This window comes from Artemia sp. Qi Xiang Cuo, chromosome 1 (genome assembly GCF_049724085.1).
Source record: "Artemia sp. Qi Xiang Cuo chromosome 1, ASM4972408v1, whole genome shotgun sequence".
NCBI classification, from domain to species: domain Eukaryota; kingdom Metazoa; phylum Arthropoda; class Branchiopoda; order Anostraca; family Artemiidae; genus Artemia; species Artemia sp. Qi Xiang Cuo.
This window is the reverse complement of record NC_142794.1, coordinates 41190978-41215471: the sequence shown is the minus strand read 5'-3', so window position 1 is coordinate 41215471 and position 24494 is coordinate 41190978. Positions and strand designations below refer to the sequence as shown.

At 34.8% G+C, this 24494-nt stretch overlaps 1 protein-coding gene across 1 annotated transcript in view; it reads right to left on the bottom strand.

The window, feature by feature from the left end:
* Positions 1 to 24494, bottom strand: part of LOC148956317 (nucleolar protein 11) — a 64942-nt gene that overhangs the window by 24984 nt on the left and 15464 nt on the right. Inside the window, exons 2-5 of the mRNA XM_089094917.1 lie at positions 19955 to 20122; positions 17645 to 17815; positions 8073 to 8282; positions 621 to 771 (exon numbers count right to left, since the gene is read on the bottom strand). Of these exons, the coding sequence (XP_088951043.1) occupies positions 621 to 771; positions 8073 to 8282; positions 17645 to 17815; positions 19955 to 20086 (664 nt within the window). The 5' untranslated portion in view covers positions 20087 to 20122. The remainder of the gene's footprint in view (positions 1 to 620; positions 772 to 8072; positions 8283 to 17644; positions 17816 to 19954; positions 20123 to 24494) is intronic.

Below are 24494 nucleotides of genomic sequence, written 5' to 3'. Positions count from 1 at the left end.
ACAAATAGATAATATGTTATATTTGAGAGGAACATCGCCCCTCAACCCCCTTTCTTAAACACGAACTCTTTGTGTGCTAGAGTTTAACTTTTTCCTCAATTCTTAAAGAACAAGTGTTCTAACACAGGGGCAGTTTAATGAAAAGCCTTATTCTATCAATGCCTCAAAAATGGGAGGGCTTAATTATCCGTATTTAGCTTAAATAACAAAATTTTTAGATCAAATATTTTGAAAGACCCAACTGGTTTCGTTAAGTAAAATAATTCTTTCGGTTAATTACTAATTAACAAATCAGTTATCAATAATTCGGTTAATCAGTCAACAAAATATTATTTTTATCATTAGGTTTTAAAACAGCATGTGTTGAAACTCTTTTTTACCGCCATCAATTTAAATATTAAATTCATGACAAAATATAGTGTAGACAAGACACAGAAGAAAACGAAGAGAGTAATATCTTCCATTGTTTGTATTATTCTTAAACAAAACCCATAGAGCAGTTTGTCAAGCCGATTTTGCCTTTATAATCATTTTTATCCCTTTGTATTGTAGTTTCAACTTCCACCACTATTAGCACTGTAATCAATAATAGATAACCTTCCTTGTGATTATATACTTACAATAGGCAATAATTTCAACCTGATCTGTTACATCAGCTCCAAGAAGAGGAACGCCTTTTTTGTATCTCATTGTAAATACAGCATGACTTTCAGGACAAAAGTCTGACGACAAGCGGACGCAGAATGCTTGTAATTTGAGAGTCTCTTCTTTCTGAAATTTCAAGAAATATCACTTTTACTACAAAATCACGTGAAATAGTTGGGTTTTGCCAATTATTTCCAAAGCTTAGACCTCTTTTTGTCGCAGACAATGTTTTGGAAAATGTTCCAATCTTCATTTTTCTTCCTATGAAGAAAAACGACACTTTAGAGACATTATATGACATTTTAGAGAATTTTGTCAAAATTCAGAATTTTTAAGGAAATTGATACTGAAACAATCTCTGAAAGTTAATTGAAACTATGCTCGACTTACTGAGATATTCTTCTATTGGAACAACCCAGTGTAAAACTAAAATCGGCGAGTCACTAGAAACTATCCTCAACTCACTGGGATATTCTGCCATTAGAATGCCCCAATTTATCAGAATACATCTCAGTATAAAAGAAATATCTGATTTCCTCAATTCACTGGAATATTCTGCTAATAGGATATCAAAGTACATCCCATAATATTCCAGCATAAAAGTAATACCTGAAAGTCAATAGAAAATATGCTCAGCCTACTGAGATATTCTGCCATTAAAATATTCCAGTTTATCCCCGAATGCATCCCAGTAAAAGAACTACATCGGAAAGTCAATAGAAATTATGCTCAAGTCATAGGGATCGCCTGCTAACAGAATATACCAACATAAAATAATGCCTGAAAGTCAACAGAAATTATCCTCAACTCATAGAGATATTCTGCTACTAGAATATTCCAGTTTATCCCGTAATACATCTCAGTTGAAAAACAATATCAGAAAGTCAATAAAAACTATGCTTAACTCAAAGGTATATTCTGCAAATAGAATAACCAACATAAAAGTTAAACCTACAAGTCAATAGAAACTATCCTCAACTCCCCGGGTCACTCTGCAACACAGTTTATATAATTATCCAGTATGATCTTTCCCTATCTCACCCATTATAAAAACCCGGACCGAGGTGCGAGTGCTCCAGATAACGTTTTTGCAGATATAAACATAAGCGGCATTAGATCTTTTCACGGGTAGACAAAGAATAGTCACCTACGGAACAAGTACTGACAAAACGACTTGGCCGGCTCAACCAATAAGTGGACAATAAGTGCAGAAATAAGTGGGAGGAGCTTTTTGTTCGCACCGAGAATGAAGAGCCAGAAATAATCTGCGGTAAACTTACTGGATAATTATATAAACTGTGCTTTGCAATTAGAATATAATATTCCAGAATATCTCTTTTATATTTATATTCTGAAAAATAAACACCTTACACTATTAGAGCTCATACTATTACTACTACTACTAACAACTCACCACAGCACCAAGCCACCTGAGGCCAATAAAGTTACACTGACTCGACCTCCATCCCAATCCAATTCAAAGCGTCTCTTTCCACCCTCCCAGGAAGTTTCCATTTCCCTTAAATCTTTCTTTACAACATCCTCCCACCCCAACCGTGCTTTCCGTTTAGCCCTAGACAGTTGACCGAAAAGGACAATCTTTGGTAATTTGTCATCCTTCATCTGCAGAACATGCCCTAGCCATCTCAACCTTTCTCTCATTATAGCCCTAGAAAGCGGGATTGAACCACACTTTTCATACAGCCTACTGTTTGAAATACGGTCAGTCAGCCGGGTACCCAAAACAATCCGTAGGCAATTTCTCTGGAAAACATCTACATAATCTTCGTCCGTTTTTCGGAGTGCTCATGCTTCAGAACCATATTTGACCACTGTCATCAATGTAGTTTCCAATATTCTAATCTTGGTTCGCAGACTTATCTTCCGATTCTTCCAAACTTTTTTCAACTTTAAAAAACATCCCGAGTCTTGGCTATTCTACTGTAAACATCTTCACTGCTCCCACGTCTTTACTAATAATGCTACCAAGGTAAGTGAAGCTGTCCACTTGATCACTCTTTTCGTTACCCAATTCCTCTTTTCATCTTCACTTATTCCTAGTCTTAGCGACTTAGTCTTCTTAACATTAATTTCCAAATCTATTCTAGCATCCTGAACTCGCAAAACCTCTAAAAGCTCATTCAGTTTGCTCATATGATCATCTAGGATGCTTAAATCATCAGCATAGTCTAAGTCCTGGAGTGTTTTTCTTCCCCATTTGATTTCGTACTCTCCCATTCCCTTTCCTGTGCTCCTTAAGACAAAGTCTATCAAAATGATCCATATAAAGGGGGGGATAGAACACGACAACAATAAAGGCAAATAAGCAAAGAAAGCATCTTGTAGTTGAATAGCCATCAGTAAATGAGAGAGAGGTGAAAAACTCAAGCTGACTCATGCTATAGTCATACTCATTAAAATCCACTCCACATGGTTTCTCATTGGCAGGGTCTTTCTCTCCCTTTGCATTAGAAGAGCAACCATGGATTACATTGATGCACTCATCAAAAATAGAAATCAATAATGAGAGGTAAAGAACCAAGGCTAATGGAAATATTTTTTTTAAGCAGTATTGAAGCTATGTTTCAGAGAAATTAAGTTGTAAAGAAATTATCTGAGTCAAATTTAATGCTGGCAATGCCCTAATATTGGAATCTTAGGACTGGTTTAATCCCCTTCCCGAAAAAAATAGACCAATGGATTACAAAACAGTAGCAAAAAATACATTTTGTTCTTGTCAATAATGCCCCCCTCTCCCACACTCCATCAGGTTGTGGTAATGAAAAATTGGATCATAAAAGAAGCCAAACTTGAAGCGACCACACATTGTAACAAGTAAAGAAATTGAATCTAAAACGAACAGAACTTCCAATAAAAAAATATAATCAAACTCAAAACTAACAAAATTCCCACGAAAAATGTATTGTTCCCACCCCGCTTAAGTCTCCTCAACTTAACTTGTGCTTGAACTGAAAATTTAAAGATTGCTTTAAAAATTAACAACTGAGTGAAGTTTTATTTAGCTTTAAAAGGAGGAGTGAAAACAGCAAAACTAGATTGCTAGTCTCAAAAATACTAACATCAACAAAATACTTTTTCTTGTTTTAGAAGTTGGACCAATATTCATATTTCTTTTTAGATCGAAATAATGAGACCAACAGCCCCATTCTTATTTGTGGTAACATTTATTCAAAAAATTTGAATTATTAAATGAATTAACTTTTGCTCAGTTTCAAGTTTTAATATCGCCCTTTTTTCCATAGACAGCAAATTTCCCATTTTTATTTGTCTTTTAATTTACACAGTTGTTTTCACGCATTAGTATATAGTAAAACGATTAATAATGGCATTAAGAGTAGCAATAGTAATCGTAGTACAGACGCCATCCCAATACTAACTGTTACCACTCTCACCTCCCATTTTCCCACTTTAATCACGGATTATAGTGGAAAGGGAAATAGAGGACTAGAAAAGTAATAAGAAGATTAAAGTTCCAATCAAAAGGATGAATTCTTAAACCTCTAACGTTGTTCAAGAAATAAATTTGATGCACAATGCTATAGATATTTTAAAAAATTTTCTCTTTTTTTATACTTCTGTAAAACTGTATTTACGTTAGTGGTCAAATGTCTATTTCTCACTTACGCTAGTAGCGTTGTCAAGACAAATAATAGTTTATTCCATATTTTACATGCCTTGCAGTATGTTTACACGCCTGGACTTCTACCAAACCACACGTCTTCTATCTTAAGAAGATTTGAAAAAAAAATACAAATAGCTATATAACATGAACATATACAGGAAATTATCTGAAACTTCAAAAAACTTTTCGGGAGGTTAACCACTTCTTTGAAGGACAGGAAGATAGTGCAATAAACTAGATAAGTTCCAGGAGATAGACGCAAGAATTCTTAATACTACCCTTTATGCGCTCTGGTCCCTGGCACAGGATCAGCTGAACTGGAGGTCTACTGTTGCTGCCTTATGTGCCTCTAGGAGTGAGAAGACTTAAGTCTAAGTAAGTAGCCACATTATTACCTTTCTATTTTCATCGTAGCCATTTTATATATAACCATGGAGCAATAGCTGTAACCAAGAAAAGAGCAAACCACAACTTGTTGTAATCCAAAATTTAAAAACACGTATTTAAATAAATTTTCAAAAATAAAAAGATCACAATTTGCCACTGATCCAGGTATGTTGGAACTATTTAGATTTATTTTAGTAGCAAAAATTTATTGCGAAAACAAATTTTTGGGAATTAGGAAGTTTTGAAAAGCCTCAAAAACGGTGTAAAATCGATATAAAAATACACTCTACAACTGACTGATTTAATTAACCTATTAATTTATTTATTAAAACGATTCCCATTCGAAAGAGGTTTAAGATGTCTGTATATACGATGTCAAATTTTGATAAGCGTAAAAAGTTATTTCTTCCAAAACTTGAGGGGCGATTCTCATCATTTGTAATTCCGACGTGAAGGTGAAAATGATAGCTCTGTGCCATCTATAATAATTGTAAATATACTGATTAAAGACTAGCCTATTCTTGAAGTAATGCCTAATTTTGAAGACTGTCCAATCGTGGTCCTCACCTACTGTCATGTTATAAATCACATTACTTGAATGAGGAAATACAAATATTTGTAAATGAGAAGTCTAATATTTCCCCTGACCATGTTGAAGTATATTCTGGTGGCTGAAAATCCACAATATGTTATAGCTCCTGCTATTTGCCTACATGCCTTAAACCTTGATTGTGCCTCATCTCTGCTTAAATCGTATTCAATGTTTTCAGCAGAGCTCCAAGCAATTAAGGTGGATCTAGAATTGTTAGTTAATTGCAAAGCTTTAGAATGAGGTTTAGTAAGCTGTATGTCTACTGGATTCAGCCCATTTTTTTATCCCTGGTTCAGATTTGAAGTAATTTTGTAAACGTTTTTGCCAATGAAAGAGCAAGGAAAATGAGCTCAAGGTCCAACAAACCCCCGAAGGCCAAAGGGAAATCAGATGGAATGATTCTGCAGATCTTCTAGCAAATAATGCAACACATATCCCACAGATCAGATCTTCTTTTGAAGTGGGATACTTTGAGGCATAGAGCAAGGGTCATCTTTCTCAAATGTCATCTCTCCATTTCCGTCTAGGAATTTGCCCTTAATATATTACCGGCTGAAAGGTGGGTATTTTCTTCTAAATGGTAATCTTTTTACTCGGGGGCTACATCACTCTCCTCTCTGCCGATACTGCCATTGATCTAATAAAAATATTCAACACTTGTTGTTTTAGTCTCCATCTTCTGCAGGTGATTCCAAAATTTTAAAGCAATGTTGCCGGGGTGCAAAAATCCAAGAAAGCTCTTAGATTTTTATTAACGGCCATTTTCCCAGAAGACAATCCAGAATTTCTTAACATAATTTTAGTACGTCAAAGAAGAAGATAACATACTAGTCCCTTGAGAGCTCATACAAGCAACAATAGTTGTTCCATAGACCACCCCTAAGAGGTGAAAGGACTTTAAAGGTGGTCTAAGTATGATTCTTACCAGTATACCAAAAGAAGGTAATCCTCCTTAGAAATTCTTTGTTTGATCTATACTTTTCTTATAAATTTCGCTTGTGTTAATGAGAAAGTCATCAAACAGTCAGAGCTAGTAAGCATTAGATTTTAATGAAATCAAGTTCATTAAAATCTTAATAGATATTAAATGGATTGACCTAGCTGGGTCCAGGTAGGCAACGTTGCAATACTGCATTCAAGATGACAAAGATGTTGTGTGATTTTATCTAAGCATTACAAGCTATCATTTCTTAAAACATTTTTTAGTCTACTGAACACACTTTTGCAAATTTATATATTGTCTGATAATGGTATCGAGGGATCAGATGAATGAGTTGAAAATTTATCAATATTTTAAAAAGAAATAGGCATAAGTTAACCCTACATCTGTTTAAAAGTGATAAAGTCTACTCCGGGAATGTGACGTTGCGAATAGCTATTGAAATAAGCAGAATATAGATGGCTCACCCTTTTGTTTAACATGTGTATGCTAAATATTCTAAGACATCGGTGCTGCTTTTGATTAAAAGATTTTTAATTAATTTAATTTCTAACAATTTGCTGCTGTTTTTTATTTAAATGTGCCATCATTTGTGAGAATTGCTCTAATTTTTTTTTTTTTTTTTTTTTTTTTTTTTTTTGCTTAGGTAGTTCAGCACGGAAAATAATCATAAGTGTATTCATAAGAGTAAACTGGCTAAGAGGCAAACTAGGTCAGGTTGGTTTCTGAAATGCTCATTTAATGTTTATCTAGTGCAAAATATTTAACAGTCGCTTTTCATTCCAAATTCAACCAGAGCTTAAAGAGAAAATTAATTGAATAGCCATGTTCACACGCTATTATCGAAAGTTTCAACCAGCAGCTTAAAATTAAGAAGACAAGCTTACACATAATCTGAATTCGTCCACTTTCAGGATTCTTTAATCAGACAATCAGAAGGCAGATGAAAGTATTTAGTCACCACCACTTGCGGATGCTTCTCATAAATATTGATTTAATTAAAATATTAAATTAAAGCGCTAAAATAAGTGATATGCTTAAACAAGATATAAAATGTTACTGATGAAGTGTGGCTGTAGCTCTATGTCTAGTTTTATAAAAAAGAAAATAAATAAAGCAAGGTTATGTTGCATAGTTTTAGTAAAACAAAATGCACAAGATTTAAAAGAGTAAATTTGGCATCAGATTACAAAAATATGTAATGTTTTCAGTTGAGGGGTGCTTGTTCTTGATTTTCTGCTGGGCTTACATCTTTCTCTTGTTTAAAACCAAAGCCAAGGCCGTATCCTGAGGGGAGGGGGAGAAATTACCGGACTTGAGCCCCACCCTGAAATGTTTGTCCGTATCGTAAAGAAGTGACAAAAATGTATATAAACAAATTTTTGATGCGTTTTGAAAGCTTTTTTTGCAACCCCCCGACCCCCTCACCCCCCGAACCGAAATCCTGGATACGCCCTTGCCCAGAGCACTTGAAACTTGGTAAAGGCTTTATTTTTCAGAGCCCTGAAATTTAATTGATAAACAAATTCCTTGGGGTTGTGTATGCTTTTTTTATAGTAATAATAAAATATCAAATAAATGTTTAAAGAACAGAAGAAAAGCAAGGCTTCAGGGTTAAGGAAGAACAAAATTATTTATTTACTCACTGCCAAATTTCCATTGGAATTTCTAGCTACGATAATAATCTTTATTTGAATGCTCTCTTAATCCTATGAACACTAGCAACGGTCAAAGGTACGTGTCTGACACATACGTCTATAATGGTACACTACGATTTAATATAAATTCTTTGTTAGACCCGAACAATGGAACTATTTCAGCAAAATCTCTTTCGTTGAAAAAAAGGGACAACAAGCCTGGCTTACCTTGCATTCACAGAGTATAAGGTTGATCCAGCTTCCATTAATACAAACGACACGTGATTTATATATTGTTAAGGATTCATCAAGAATTGATGGTTTTTCTTCCTTCCTGGCTTCAATGCCGCGCTGTAGAAGCTCGGAATAACCATTTGAGTACTGGATAAACCCGCGTCCATCAGGCAGAGTAAATAGGCGATGAATTGGTGTTAAAAACTAGAAAAAATCCCTTTGTTTTTACACTTACCCAAGTCACACCGAATAAGAGAATGAATTCAAAGTTTATAAAAAAAAAAATAATGCTTTCTGGTTTTTACGGTTTTATATCATGTACTCCGCCTAGATTTTTTTTTTTGGGGGGGGGGGGTATTAATTCAAGAACACCTTTTTTGGTATTTTTATTGAAAAAGAATTGAAAAACTGAAAATGAATCCATCCCCCGTCTTAAAAAAAAAATATCTTCCTTCTCCCCCTGTACTTTCGTGAATTGATGCCACTGGAACCACATTGAATTGTAAACAAGGTACTTTCAACCTCAAAACGGAGGATAGAAAACCGTTATAACGGCGTTACAAACAAAAAAATACTACTAATACGAGACAGTTATGGAGGCTACAGCAGGCTTGGATTAATATAGCATCCCAAAGCCGTGCTAGTTTCTTGGCTAAGTTTACCCCAGGAGCCGGCACTCTATGAGGGATCCTTGTGACACACAATAGCCAAAGATTGAAAAAAATATCTAGGGAGGAATAGAACGGTGCTTAGGGCCAACTAACTTATTTCAGGTCCAAGTACTACAAATGACTCAAACGCCCACTTTAATATCTGTGCTTAATATTTTTTTTTTTCAAACTGACCTTTATAATCAACGTATAAACTGTCTTAAAGATTAACATCTTCTGAATGTTTATTTAACTTGTTTAGAACTAAAGTTGCTTAGAAAAGAAACTGAAGCTAATTACCATGTTTTTGTTTACACAATGCGGAACCATGACAGACAGCACTACTTAAAAGTCAATTCCTACATAAAAAGTAAAAATATCATCGCATAGCAATCATATCTTCTGGATTCAAAACTGTAGCTATTTTGATTTACTTCCTATTTAATAGCATATTAATTACGATTATACAATATAGACTTGTATTAAAGCAAAGTTTCACTATCTTTTTCAAATTTCAAACTCTTATGAAACCTGTAACATGAGATTGCGAACTCTTTTAGGAGAGGTCCGAGAAGAAAGTTGAAAATAAATTGAAACTCAAACAATAATATATCCTTATATAGAGACTTAGGTGAGTACACACTTAGCCGTATGCACAGGAATTTAATAGAAAATGATTTGGTACTTGCATGATATACTTACTACGGCTCAAGTTGTTCATGCATTGACGCATTGTAAACCGGTTTCTTTCTCAGGTTTCTTTCAACTTAGCGTAAGAAAAGACAAAGAGAATAAACAGAATAGATGGGAAATATATAATTTGGGCTATATATATGCACATTAGGGGGGGGGTTAAAGTATTTGGACAGTGTGTAGTCAGCAAACAATTCTTGCTTCATAATAGGCAGAATAATTGTAGCTAACACATTTTGCATGCGGACCCGCTGTACCTTACCCCCATCCCCCTAATGTGCAAATATATATCCCCCATTTTTTTCTAACGTATTATATTTTATTATTTTTAGGTATATTTTATTAGGATTAACCTAACTTCACTTCTTGAGTGGTAGTGGGTATATCATACAAGTACAAATGATTCAATGCAATATCTATCTTTTACCATCGATTGAATTCTGTAGTTTTCAACCCCTCAAAACTTTAAAACAGTATCTGTCAAGAAAATAATACTTTCGGAGAAAGAAAAAAAGAACGCCCTTTATGACAATTCCAATATACGCTGTATTTCCAAGAACCAGCTTTATTACCTAGTTCCTGAGATTAAATCAATGTTCTAGTTTTAAAAGGCGTCATGTAAAAGCTAATATTTACTTGTTTTGCCCCGAACATAAAAGCTAACTCAATACATGTTATTATTTAACATTATTTAAATTTTTAAATTGTAGCATATACAAGCTAGGGCTGCGTTAATTTGCTTAAATATGTAAAATGTATTAATGGTTTTATATGTTCTTGGCGGTGAAAACAATTTGATTCAACACTTATCACCAACTGGTTGCCATGTAATACTTAACTAACAATTAAAAACTATTAAAGCAATTAAAAATACTTAACTAACAATTATGCCGTCAATAGGATTTTGTGTCGTGTGGCAACACTTCATTGTCAATTGAAAACACCCCCTTGTTTTCCACCATTATTTACAATCATTGCATTACCATTTGCATAAAAACATTTTTCCAAAATAGTATTTCCAAAATACTCACAAAATACATTGGAAACAAGCAAAGAGTTACGTCAACTAGCGCAATTATGTAACCATTCATTCGTGAAATGGAACAAGTTTTAATATTTTTGCTTACAAAGACTTTTATCAAAGAGGGGAAATCACCAAACCATGAAAGTTTAAGCCTTTTAGCGCCTGAGCTAAAACAAACAAAAAGTCCAACAAACAAAATTTCTTAATTACCGTCCCCATGGTTGTAGATGCACTCCTACCAATTTCAAGAGAACTTAGACATTTTAGGCGGAAGGTAAGTGGGACTGAGAAGTGGTGGATGATTCTGAAAATCCATCCGCTCTGTCGTCAAATCACCATTCTCATGCCACATTGGCCCGGGTACTTTCCCCGTGACTTCCAGCAGATCCGTAAAAAAAGAAACAAAAAAATGCCTGCCTACCAATCTGATGAAAAGCTGGCGATCGGTGTTGGCATTAGCGGGTCCAAGGACCCAGTTTATGCTTCTGATCATATAGATAAAAGTTCTTACGGTGAATGAGGGGGTATTTTCAAAGGGTCAAAAGCCCATTTTGACCTTAAAACAATACAGATTGAAGATCATCTTACGTTTTTGACTCTAGCAAGGTGCAATATACATTTCCACTTACAAAGTTCGAGATGTAAGAGGCAGGGTTTTTGAAGGGACAACTGTCCCAATTTGGCTCTCTAGGATTAGAAATTCTTGCATAATTCCTTTTTAAAAGGCGAAACATGCCTACCAATCTGCTAAAAAGATTTTGTGGCGTGAGGCAGGGAGAGACGTTGAAGGTTCTTAGGGCCCATTTTGTGACTCAATCAATTCGCATTAAAAATCGTCACATGGTACCTCTTCAAACGACGTGTAACATATTTCTGCAAAAAAGTTGTTTGGAAGAGGGAAGGAGTGTTGAAGAGATCGTGGGCCCATTTTGTGCGCCAAATCATACAAGCTGTAAATCATTGCATATTTTCCATTTATACAAAGCGCACCATGCCTATCTTACTACCAACAACTTGAAGGTGGAAGGAATGGTGAGTCCTGGTGCCTTTTTTAGTTTTTTAGGTGTTTTTTTTTAGAAACATAATTGGGGGGCAATGAGCCCACTTTGTGCTATCTAATAATACTAACATAAATTTTATGCATGATTTTGGTCCAAACAAGGTCCAGCATTTCTACCATTTTACTAGAATGATTGCGGTGAAATGACGAGGGGTGATAGAGAGGTCAATGACCTTACGATTCTACAGTCATACAGGTTAAAAATCTTAGAAAACTGATGCTCTAAACAAAGCGCGAAGCGCGGGAGAAGGAGAGGCCAAAGTAGGTGGTTCCACTTGCCTACTTTGGCTCTTCGATCACACCAATTGAAAATTCTTCCGTGATTCTGGTTCAAAAAGAAGCAATGTGCCTAACTTTTTCCTCGAAAGCTGTGAGGAAAGAGGGTGTGACGGAAGGACCTCGAGTCTATATTTTTACCTCCAGCTTATTTTTACAACGAATCAGATCTTAGCTCATTCTGAGTAAAGTCATTATCTATTTTTTTCCATATACTATATACACCCATCAGCTCTTCAAAGAGAAATGATCAGCTTTAAATAGAAAACAGTATCTTTCCTAGTTCAAGAATTGCTTTTCTTGCCATGGGACAACTTGTAATATAGCAACTAAGAAAGGAGCAAACAGAAACATTCAATTTCTTTTAGCAATGAGAGTGTTAAACTTTAGGGGTGACATATTAGACCATTCCTCTGCCTCAGTCCTAAAAACAGAAAATGAAAACTAAACAGAATCATAAACAGAGATGGCTTGTAAAGGTAGATGGCAGCACTTCCAGACCTGCGGGAAAATGCTTCTTTTTTGGATCTCTAATTTTTTGCATGTATTATTCTAAGAAAATGTTTTTGCAATGGAGTCAGGGAGCCGTCATAGAACTTAAGTAAATTTAGGCTTCAATCCAACTTCATTTTGAAACTGTCTGCTACTTGCTAGAACAGAGCTTTCCATTAAAAAGCTAGAGCACGGTTCAAGGAACGAAAAGCCAGTGGAATAAACTTCAATACTTATCTCTAGCATAATCTAGAAAAACCTACTTCTGTTCATATATTGTAGGCTGTGGTTCAAGATTAAGTGAGAACCATACTTGTTGGCCCTAGGCAAGAATTATACGCAACTTCCAAAAATGTAATATTTCATTCACCAATCCAGCTTGTGGTTCAAAATTTCCGCAAAAAAAGATATATGTTAAAGCCGTACAATTTTCTCTTAAGAAACATAAATTGGCGGCAAAACTTTAGAAAAAGAAGAAATAGGAGGAAAGGAAAATGTTGCTCCTGCGACATGGTAAATAGATATCTGATAAAAGTGTACGGGCATTCAAAAGACACAAGACTAGGTGCCAAAAAGGAGCATGTTGAATAGGAATTGTTCAAATTTTTAATTCAACATGATATTATGCAAACTGAAATAATGACAAGATTAATCAAATACACTCCTGAACTTGTATGGAGAAACAGTAACAGGCTAGCTGCCAAAACAAGCTAGCATTTTAACGAGATAGTGTGTGAAAAAATAAACTTTCTTCTTAGTCTTCTCTGGATTTTCCTGAAGTGAGCGACCAAAGAATTACTTTGTCGTTTACATGCTAAATAGGCAAGCTGAGCCCAATGTATAAATTCTCCATTAGCTATAACGTCTATAACGTACTATAACGTCATTAGCTATAATCCATTAGCTATTAGCTATAAGGCGTCCTTTTTTCAGTAAGAAACGATGATTAAATCAAATTCTATAATTTCGCTGAATCTATATACGGGACAATAAATAAAAAGACACCTAGTCTACAAACTAATTAGCAGTTATAAAATTGTATGTCTTCAAGGACATCTTTTTATTGCTTCTAACGTGAATTTTTTAAAGTGATGAATCCTCTTGATTCCATAGAGATAATTTTCGATTATTTATTTCTTCAGGTATTAGTATGGGTATTTGTTTTTCTCTGTCTTAAAGCTGGCGATGATATTTAATGAAATTCTCTAATTTGTAAAACGCAAGTCATGAGACATCACAGTCGTGAGAGAAGGAGTACCTCCTTGTATTTTCCAACTGTGTTTGCCTAAGAAATGCATTGAATTATCCTCTGACTACTTGATTTTTCAACAATTTTAATTACAGCTCATACCTAGCTTACAAGGGTGACATTTTCCTAATTAGTTGCACCTGAAAGCGGCTTTCTAGATAATTTTGTTGCCTTTCACTCTTCAATACTATGCTTTCTCTGAATTTTGAAAAATGTGAGTTCTTTCCGCGTTTAATGTTAAGATTTATTTTTTAACTCGATTTCCTCAATTCATCGACTTTTTTATATTTTTGTACTTCTGTAACATAAATTTGTGAGCCATTTTACGGGTATATGCTCTTCAAATGACAGTGCAATAGTAAATCACCCCCTCCCCATCTGCTTACTCCTCCTTTTAGTCCCCTGAGTATTTCTGATAAGCGGTGTGCTGACTGAAATAAGAAACCCCTGCAGGTTGAAAGCCTTGAGCATAAGTAGGAGGAGTTTTCAAACACATAATCAGATGTGTTTTGCTGCTAGATTTAGATGAAGTATCAGACTGGCAAAAAACGATAAATAGGGCACAACAAAAATTATAAAACAAACACTATTATACAAGACATAATAGCGTAGCGGTTAGGTAACTTAGATTAGAATCTTAGATAAGAGAAAAAAAATTCTTAGAGAAGACAAGACTTTTTTAGTCTTAGAGAAGGTTAAACAATCGGAAATAATAAATATCTTTTTTTTTCTTAACTCGTTTTCAAAATGGACTGAATAGTAGATTTTTTTTCTTCTCGAGAATCCATAAATATAAGTGAAAACATGCGGCGCAAAACGGATTGGGCTTTACATAACTTGATCTTTTTTAACTCGTCTTCCTCAACTCACCTACTTTTTTCATCTATGCATTTATAACTAAGATAAATTTGATATCTACGTTAGTTAGAAACCCATCCATGTTGCTCCCCCAATTTTACTTATATTCAGAGATTTGCGAGAAAAAAATTCGACCTTTTAAATCATTTGGAAGATGAGCTCTTTTTCATTTTTTTATATTCGTTATTTCTAATATTTTTTTTTTCTTAAAAATCTTTCTAGCCCGTTCGCTGAATCTGTAGAGGTGGTGTTATTAAAAACTATTGTAAAAATCACACCAGGAAAACTTATATCTTATCCCTTCCCCTCCTCCATGGATGCGGATTCCTCAGCAGGGAACCCTGCATCAAAGCATAATCGTTAACTTCAACAAATTTTTGACTCCGACCAAAACAACGACAACATTGCGTTTGAGGCATTAAGGAGGAATTATAAACAGTCATAAAATACTTTATAGTATTTTACTATAAATACTGTTTATATAGAAATACTGCTTATATAGATACTGTTTATATAGAAATATAAATACTGTTTATATAGAAATATAAATACTGTAATATAATACTGAAATATAATACTGATATACTGAAATATAATACTGAAATACTGAAATATAATACTGAAATAAATACTGAAATATAAGAACTATAAATACTGTTTATATAGAAATATAAACAGTATAAAAATACTTTATAGCTCATATTTATTTTAGTTCAAATACTGAGTGGAATAAGTGCCCTCTATTTCCGGGCAAAAATTGGCAGGGATAATACGATTCTTCTGCTTAAATTTCTAAAAATTATTCCAAAAGTACCTTATCATCATAAATTAAGGCAAAAACATTTTATTGTAAGTAAAATAATAATCTTAGATAAGTACGCCCACTAATCGAGTAAGATCAAAAGATTTTTGAAGCTTCTTTTTTAGCTTTGCAATCTTGCACACACAGCTTTCTTCCTTTGAAGTGCTACAGTTTGGTTTTTCTTTTTTAAATTCAGAGACTGTATTTCATAACTTACTTGGCATAACATCTGTTCATTCCAAGTTAAGCAACCTCAGAACAAATAAGCTTCAAAATACTGCTTTGAAGTTTTACCATTTCTAGATGAGCCCTAAATTTCAGAGACAATTAATAATGACAGTCATACAGATATAACTTCTTAAGGAGGGTTTCTTGATAATTATTTTTGTAGATTTTGAAATACAATAAGTTTTTTTATTACATTTTTTACAGCTTAATAGCATGTCTTATTGTTTGTGGATGATTGTCATTAATACGAAAACAAAAGAAGAAATATATCTTACCCAGGAATTTGAAAAAACTCATTAGTGTGCAACACGCAATTCTGAACTATAGTGCTCAGAGTTGCCAGACGTTCTTGATAATCATTAGTAAATACTTGAACAAAAGAAGGAAATTTAGCACATAGCGGGGGTTAATCAAACTAAGAAGATAGGCCCCTCTGACAGTTTTTTTTTTATTAGAAAAACCCTTACAATATCTAACTCTAATGATATAATAGCAGATTTGTCATGGTAAACATCATTCACGAATTACGGACTTTGAACATTTTGAGTAATTACTAAAGGGAGCTTAAAAATTTGAATTAGTAAATTTCTCCTACACATAACAGACACGTACTGTAAGTGGGGTTTAGGATGTCAGAATATTGCAGATGTATGTAGATCCTTAACATGTTTAATACTTCCTGTCATTTCCATCTTTTCGATGGAGCCTCAGATATAGGAAAATCACAATGAAATTTATATTTGATCTGCACTAAAGGTACATACTAGGCATCTAGCCAAAAAGGATATGTTGCCTAAAACAATTTTTAACATCTCGGGATATAATTCTTTGCATGATTGAAAATAGCACAGCCTTAATGTCATGGCGTGGACAAATGGGGTGACAAACCCCTTACATCCCTGGTCTTTTCACCAGTTGGTAAATGGAATTGAGATGGTATAATAACAAAACGAATCACGATTGTATGGCCACCCAAGGACATATCCAGGGGGAGGGGTACCGGGTATGAATCAATAGCTATTACCAATGCACTAATTGGTAAACACTATCAGCTAGTAGGTAAAATCGATTGGCCCCTTTCCTCAACCATTTTGGCAATTGATGCATCTATTGGTGGTACGAATCTAAACATAACATATGAATAAAATTTGTTTGTTACTTTTCTTTGATACATTGTTCTGTCAACCCTATTCACCCTGAAATGTTTTTCCCCAAGAACAGGTACAAGTGCTAGTTGAGCAAGACCATGCATTAACATTTTAAATCTACTCCTAGTCAGAGGATTTTAACGCACTTTGAGCATGCTAGGACTTTTCTTCCTGTTTTGTATAACCCCAAAAACTTCCGATTTTTTATTCCTACAAGTAGGCCAATTGAATTCGATATGGAACAAGGGCCAATCTACATGAAAGACAGGGGCACCAAGCTGCATGAAAAGAAAAAAGACATTATCTGCATACACTTATAGATGTTCCTAGAAGAAGGCCAATTGAATTCGATATGGAACAAGGGCCAATCTACATGAAAGACAGGGGCACCAAGCTGCATGAAGATAATGCAAGCTGCATGCACTTTTTTATTCCTACAAGTAGGCCAATTGAATTCGATATGGAACAAGGGCAAATCTACATGAAAGACAGGGGCACCAAGCTGCATGAAAAGAAAAAAGACATTATCTAAATACACTTATAGTTGCATCGTTTTGACACTTATTGAATAGACATATTAAATTATTTTATAAGCATTTGAAATTCTAAGTAAAAATTTCTAATTAAATATCCCTGTGCTCAAATACCTAGCTCAACATGGGTTGCGGGCTAATTTATTAGACAGACAGCAGCTCTCGGCTGCAAAGCAGGCACACAAAACTAAAGAAAGTTTTATTTGCTGCCAAAGGCCTAACATTTATTCCACAATGACGGTTAATTTAATCACACCTACACAATAAGCAGAATTTCATATAATAGTAACAAATACAACAACAAAAAAGGGGGAGATGCCAGTGGCAGGTCAACAATGCATCTAAAAGTTATATTTTTTTTTTTTTTTTTTATTGAATTGCAGCAAGACTTTGGTGACGAGGGTCATGGTTCTCAGTGAATTGTGGCAGAGGAAGAGGAGGCCCATTTATGTTGGCCTCAGGCAGCTGTGTACAATGAAAATTGTATATATTAGTACTTATAGTGTTCTTGAACACTAAAATATAGAAATAAGGACAATTACTAGCACATTACCCCATATGTTTTGACAGTGTCCAGACTGGGAGTTTCTCTTGTCCATTTTCGGACATTTTTATGATTTATCACACCACAATATGAACCATCATCAGAAGTGAAAATAACTGGAGCAGTAAATTTGTTTGGCTTTAATGTTGCCCAGCTTCTTATGGCTTTTTGACTATAAACCTTTAAAAAGAAAAAATAATGAGCAAACAAGAAAGAACTACAATAAATTTCTTGAAATGTTTTGTTTGTCCAGAGAGAGATTGTTTGCTCTAGTCCAAAGACATGGACGTCAAGGAAACGGTCCAAGTTGAAACAGAGAAATAGCTGATAATTCTCTCTTTACCATCATCATGTATGTAAAAACATGGCTCCAAGCACCATATGCTACCTGAGTTGAAATTAACCTTCTAAATAATACCAAGGCATAAAAGACAGAGTCAAAAATTGTATAGTTTGTAATGAAGAAAGTATACTTTGTATTGAAGAAATTTCAAGGCCACCTATAGTATTTGTTAAGAAGAACCATGGTTAATCGAGTCTTTGACTACAGTATCTTTGTGGATATAAAACATCAAAAGATTGTAGCTCTGTTCAAAATTTCCAAATCTGCATTTCCCAAAAGAAATAGCTTAGAACCCAGCAATAATCCCTTTGTAAGTAACTGGAGCATTCAGTCATTGTTAATATATACAAACACTATATTTACTGGTTTTCCAAAAGCTTCTACGAGCTCAACATAAATGTGCAGCTAATTCTTGTCAAAGCTTTAACATCAACACCAAAACTTGACAAGCCAGCTTGCAAGATCACCTTTAGCTTAAATATGCAGATTCCTTGCAATAGGTAACTCCAATTGAAATCAAATTTACCCATCTGAAGCCAGCACAAACTGCGGAATCTTGTTCAGTAGGCCTATTCATACATTATTACACGGTATCATGCTAATATACTGATCAATGTGGAAATATATTTTTATCATCTTAACTATGTTTTATTAAACTAAATTGCAGCCATTTACAACAATTTTAAATGACTCGAGATACAGAAAATGACCGAATTATACTGAACAAAGACAAAGTAATTAATTATAGATAATTTTGGAGGTGAATTAGATAACTGGAGCTTGACAGTGTGCTATTTTAAGAAATATGGATAAAAGAATAAACTATCAAAGCATTCTACATTCTTAGATTTTCCCAAAATATGCTTATTATAATTTAAATTTTTCTTTTTAAGAAAATTTTTACCTTAATTATCCATAATTTGCACTTTTGAGGAAAACTAAGGTGTAGCCTATGCTGAATTTGCTTGCTCTGTGTTAGTTAGCAACGAGATGAAAACAATAAAACAGTGCAAACTTCTCCATTTCACCCTCAATATTGACCTTCTTATTCATTAACTTTATTGTATATGGAAAAAAGGTTATGTTATAAAAAGTAATTATAAATTCTACTTCATGATTCAACAGCAGAGAGAACCACGCCTGTGAGGAAACCTGCAGGGAACAACAGGGATTTCCTTTCCCTTTAAAGAGACTGTTTATGAAGACTACTATCTGAGTCCCCCCCCTCAAAGTCTTGCCTAGTTGCACCTATGTGCAACTAGCAACTAGCCCAACAGCAACTAGCCAAAGAAATAGTTACGTGTCCTGTCATTTTATTCATGTACCTGGTAGAGACCAGGTGTTTCCATGCGCAAACTGTGTTCTGGTCTTGAGAAGGCATGGGGGTTATCAGCCCTACTCATTTTTATTTTTCTCGTTTTGAGTTTGACTTGGCTATTCATTGTAATTTCTGTTCGTTTTGAGTTTCAATTATTTATTCATAGTGATTTGTGGTATTTTTATGCTTGGAAGATTATTTGACTGTATTGTTTCTCATTCTTGGCTTAATGGGCTCTTTACTTTTGTTTGAAAAACTTTACTAGTGGAGAGAGTTTTTTAAATTAATTTATGCTCGTTTTTACTGGCTCTGTCATTTTCATGTAAAAAATCACACCTGTGAGGAAACCTGCAGGGAACGACAGGGATTTCCTTTCTTTTAAGGAGACCGTTTGTGATGACTACTATCTGAGTTTCAAACTGAATCTTATCTAATCTGTCACCTTGAAGACCCCCCCCCCCCAAGTCTTGACTAGTTGCACCTATGTGCAACTAGCAACTAGCCAAAGAATATTTACGTGTACTGTCGTTTTATTCATGTAGAAAATACGCTTCTAAGGTACTTAAAATGCTCTATCGAAACTCAAAAACACTTGATAGAAAAATAACAGGTTGTTGCAATGCTTAAAAAAAGAAAAGACTGACAAAAAAATACTCACATGAAAGACAGAAACCATATTGGACCCTAATGTGACAACAAGATGCTCATTATCTTCATCTGAAGAAACTCCTACAAGGTTGCTTGCTCCAATTAGAGGTGTCAACTGAAAATGGGGCTTTAGCATTGCCATTTTGCTCAGGCTGCAGTTTTTAAGAGACAATAAAAACTAAAAAAGTGAAGGATTCTTTGGTAAAAAAAACAAATGAAGGAGAAACTGGAAATTTGATATCTGGTATCAAGAAAATTTCTTCATTTTTGAGAACTATTTTCACACTGTACTTTGAATTTGAAAGAAAAAATATGTATTTTCATTTTCCTTTTAATAGTCAAAATATTATACTATCAGGAAGACTCCTATTGCAGATAATACAATTTTCTAAGAAAAATAACCTGAATGGAAAGAAGAGTGGTAGAGATAACTTTAAAACATACCCACATTGGAGTCTAAAGATATATATTTTTGTCTGTGCTTTAAAACTTTCTTGTGGCATAATTCATATTGCACAATGACTTTACAAGTTAGCATTTTACCGGTTTACTATTTTTGTGTTTAAATTGGACAACTGATGCAGAAAAATTTGGGCTTTTATTCTACTTTTACCAACATTTTTTCACTGAGTACATGGCAAGACTATTCCTGTAAACTAAACAATCTATCAGACTATCTAGATCTGGATAAAGAAGACCCATTAAAAAAGATTTGCAAGTGATTAAAAGAAAAGGCAGAGACCTGGTGTTTCCTTGCGCAAATTATGTTCTGGTCTTGAGAAGGCATGGGGGTTATCAGCCCTACTCATTTTTATTTTTCTCGTTTTGAGTTTGACTTGGCTATTCATTTTAATTTCTATTCGTTTTGAGTTTCATTTATTTATTGACAGTGATTTGTGATAGTTTTAGGCTTGGAAGATTATTTAACTCTATTTTTGTTCATTCTTGGCTTAATGGAGCTCTTTACTTTTCTTTGAAAAACTTTTTTTGTGGAAAAAGTTTTTTAAATTAATTTCTGTTCGTTTTTATTCGGCTGTTCTCTGCCTAAACCAAGTATCTAAAAAAAATCGATTTTGAGATACGGATGGATCTCCCCTAATCTTAACACGGCGAATCCAGTGGTGAAGTCAGAATTTTTCTATCTGCAATAGTTGCTGAGATACCACCTAGTATCTACAGTTATAGAAACGTATTTTACCAATTTTCCACAGCCAAAACCTAGTATGCACATACTAGAATTTTAAAACCTAGTATCTACATCCAGCAGGAAAATAGATGGCAAAACCTAGTATCTGCGGCAAAAACCGAGCAGACGAAACCAAGCATCTACGGATTTCGCGAATCAACAGCAAAATTTCATCATTATCGTCACTTTCTTCTTTTTAATTTTTGGAAAGAACAGCAACGAAGACTGAAGAATAATGATGGGTTTCACTAATAGAAGAGGGGAATTACTTGCAAAACTGGCGGTGCAAATAGCAAAGCAAAGAGCTGAAAACAGAAATGCAGAGTAAGTAGAACTTGTATTTCTGTGTCTGGGTAAAATTATATTTTAGCTACTTTTGGCTATGTTGGAAAGGGGTTAGGTTAGGAAAATGAAACTTTCAGAGGTGGGTCTTCAGGCTAAAGTATTTTCTGGGAAGGTATTTTGAAGTACCAATCTCCACTCCTTCTCCCTTTGGAGGGTTCTGAAATTTGCCTACATGAAAGGTCTATACCTATTGAATTTTCGACAGAACAATAGGTATTTACCTTAATTTTCAGTTGTCAATTTCTTTTTCTCTGGTTTTAGTTCTGAAAATGGAATTCCCATTATTTCAACGGAATTTTAAGCCATATCAATGTTGTTTTTTCCAAAATTTTAGGTAATGTAGTGGCATATTTTTAAAACCTTATAAATTAGGATTGAGCAAAGCTGTGAACCTAAAAAAAATTTTGTTGCACTTCATTTAATCAGAAGATCTATTTTAAAAGGTTTCCATTTTATAACACACAGATTTTTAAAGGTCATCAAAAATCAGGATGCTCTAGAGGGAGAAAGAGTGGAGGTAGGTACTTCAAAATATCTTCCCGGGACATATATTAGCCTGTAGACCCATCATTGTAAGTTTCATTTTTCTAACCTAACCCCTTTCCAAGATAGCCAAAAGTTGCTAAAGTAGAGTTTTACCTCGTGTTTGTCTGAACCTGACTTACAGGGGGGGGGCTAAAACATTTACAGGTTCGTTTTGTATAGTCTCCATTAGAATGAAATACTGACTTCAAGTAGAGGACCAGCCTTATAGATCATTATCTACTCTACAACCCTAGACCCAAATGGCTTTCTTCCATCAAGTATTTCTTGAGATATTTCAAGATATTGAACCTGTGAAGCACATTGAGCCATCATAGCCCTCCTGCAGTAGACCATAGCTTGTTAAAAAGATTGTGCTAACTTGCATCAGCTCGGATATAGGAAGAGGAGTGTTACCAAGACTTTTGATCGTGGGTATTTCGTCGGGTCGTGGGTACTGTAATGTCATCCCTAAGCCGTAAAAACTACTTTTTCGAGTTAATCCTACAAAGAAACTGATTTCACAGTCCATTTCCTGATTCGGTTTGTTTGTTCACACTTTGTGGGTTACTCAAAGATTTCTTCCGTTTTTTGGTTTCAGCGATTCGGGGTTGCTGTTGCGCTAAGCTGATATCATTTTATATCCCATCTGTACTATGCTCCAGTCAGGTCTTACTCTTTTCATTAGCTGGAGAATTTCTGATAAATCTCGCCATATGTGACAATATTTGCCCTCCTGAGCAACATTTGTATCCCAAGCCGCAAAGGATTGAATCCTGTCGGCAAAGTTGTTTGGCAGTTTCAAAAAGGCTAAGAACTCAAGAAAACAATGATGTTGAGTTTTTACAATTGGAGGTGCTCACTCACTACAGCCCATAGGAATTTCTGCAAAAAATTAAGAATCCAGTAAAAAAAAAATCTGCATTAGAAAATGGAAAAGACAAATTATGTATTTCCTATTTCAGGTTTGGTCAAGCAGTTGCAGGCAGTGGCTCAGTCGTTCGACAACCTACTGTTGTAAGAAGTGTAGCTGAGCAGACGACAGCTTACAAAAAAATACAGAGTTACAAAAATCCTTCTCTTAATGAATCTGAACCTCCAGGGTTCCGTGAATTGTAACCATTATTCACTCATGATGTCTTTGAACTAGAGACTTTTGTGCCAATTGACATGCCTTGCAGTACAGTGACTGAAACTTTTGTAGATAATAAACAGATCAGTGACAGTGATGTTTTGAGGAACGGCAGTAGTTTTGAGGAAAGCAGAGCCATTACTTGTACTGGTAGAGGTCAGCTGCAAGGGAACAGTCAAGACATATGAGCACAAAAAAATACGGAAGCAATAATTCTGTCATCAAAAGGCAACACAAATCAAGAAATAAACGATTCTGAACAACAATAAAATGTGAATACAGAGAACTCGAGAAGAAAAAGAAGCAAAACTGAAGAGGAAAAAAAAGAATCTGCTGAGCGCAGGTATCCTTTTATTAAAAACTAGAGTGATATAACATGTAAAAAGAGATGTACGGAGCTTGACATTGGGACCAGAAAAGAAATCTGGGAAAGTTTTTGGAAAAAAGCTGTGCATCGAGAACCGAATTTCTCGCGAGATGTGTCAGGCTGGCGTCTATAAAAAGACGGCCGATAAAAAGTCACCCTCAAACGGCTTAATTCTACAAAAAAAATGAAACTAGACGCTACTACCTTCTGATGAAAGATAACAATGTGGTAGTGAAGATGAAAGTTTACAACTAAATGTTCTTGAAAACTTTTGTGTTCAAATCATACCCTTAGCTAGCTGAACTGAGCAATAAAAGGGAAGCTGGGCTAGTTGGCAAGAGTATAATTGGTTTAAGAGTCAGATAGAGTTGTCGCAACAGGCTACCAACGGAATTGGTTGATAATATGAAAAATTATGTCATTTCTTTTGGACCCTCTGCGCCATACTACAGTCGCAAAAATGCACCAAACATCAAATTTCTGCCATATTCTTTAATAGCTGATTTGATTCATAAGGACTTTTTCCCTAAGATTCCAATACCAATTGTGTTACAGGAGACTTACAGGTATCAGTTGGAAAAAACGAAAATTTCGTTAAATATGTCAGCATGCGATGTCTGTCCTGAGTGTGAACAATTGTACGGAGATTGATGACAGCAGAAAAGAAAGCAGCAGCGATGAAGGTGTTAATGGAGAGTTTGAAGCTTCTTCTTCTGCAGCAGATAAGACTCACGATGTTGATGTTTCCTGGTAACAATGGCAAGAACACATTGAACTGATAAGGAAGGCTACGCATGCTTTTCAACGTGACGCAACTGTAAGTGGAGAAACTGGAATATGTGTATTCGCAGTTGACTTGCAAAAATTGATTCTGTTACCTGACTTGCCTGGGAACAAAGAAGCAATAATCCTTTGTTGTCTTGTTGTCTTCAATAAAACATTCGCCCGTATCAACCAGTATAATACAGTGTCTGTAAGAAAAGGCGGTTCTTTTTGTT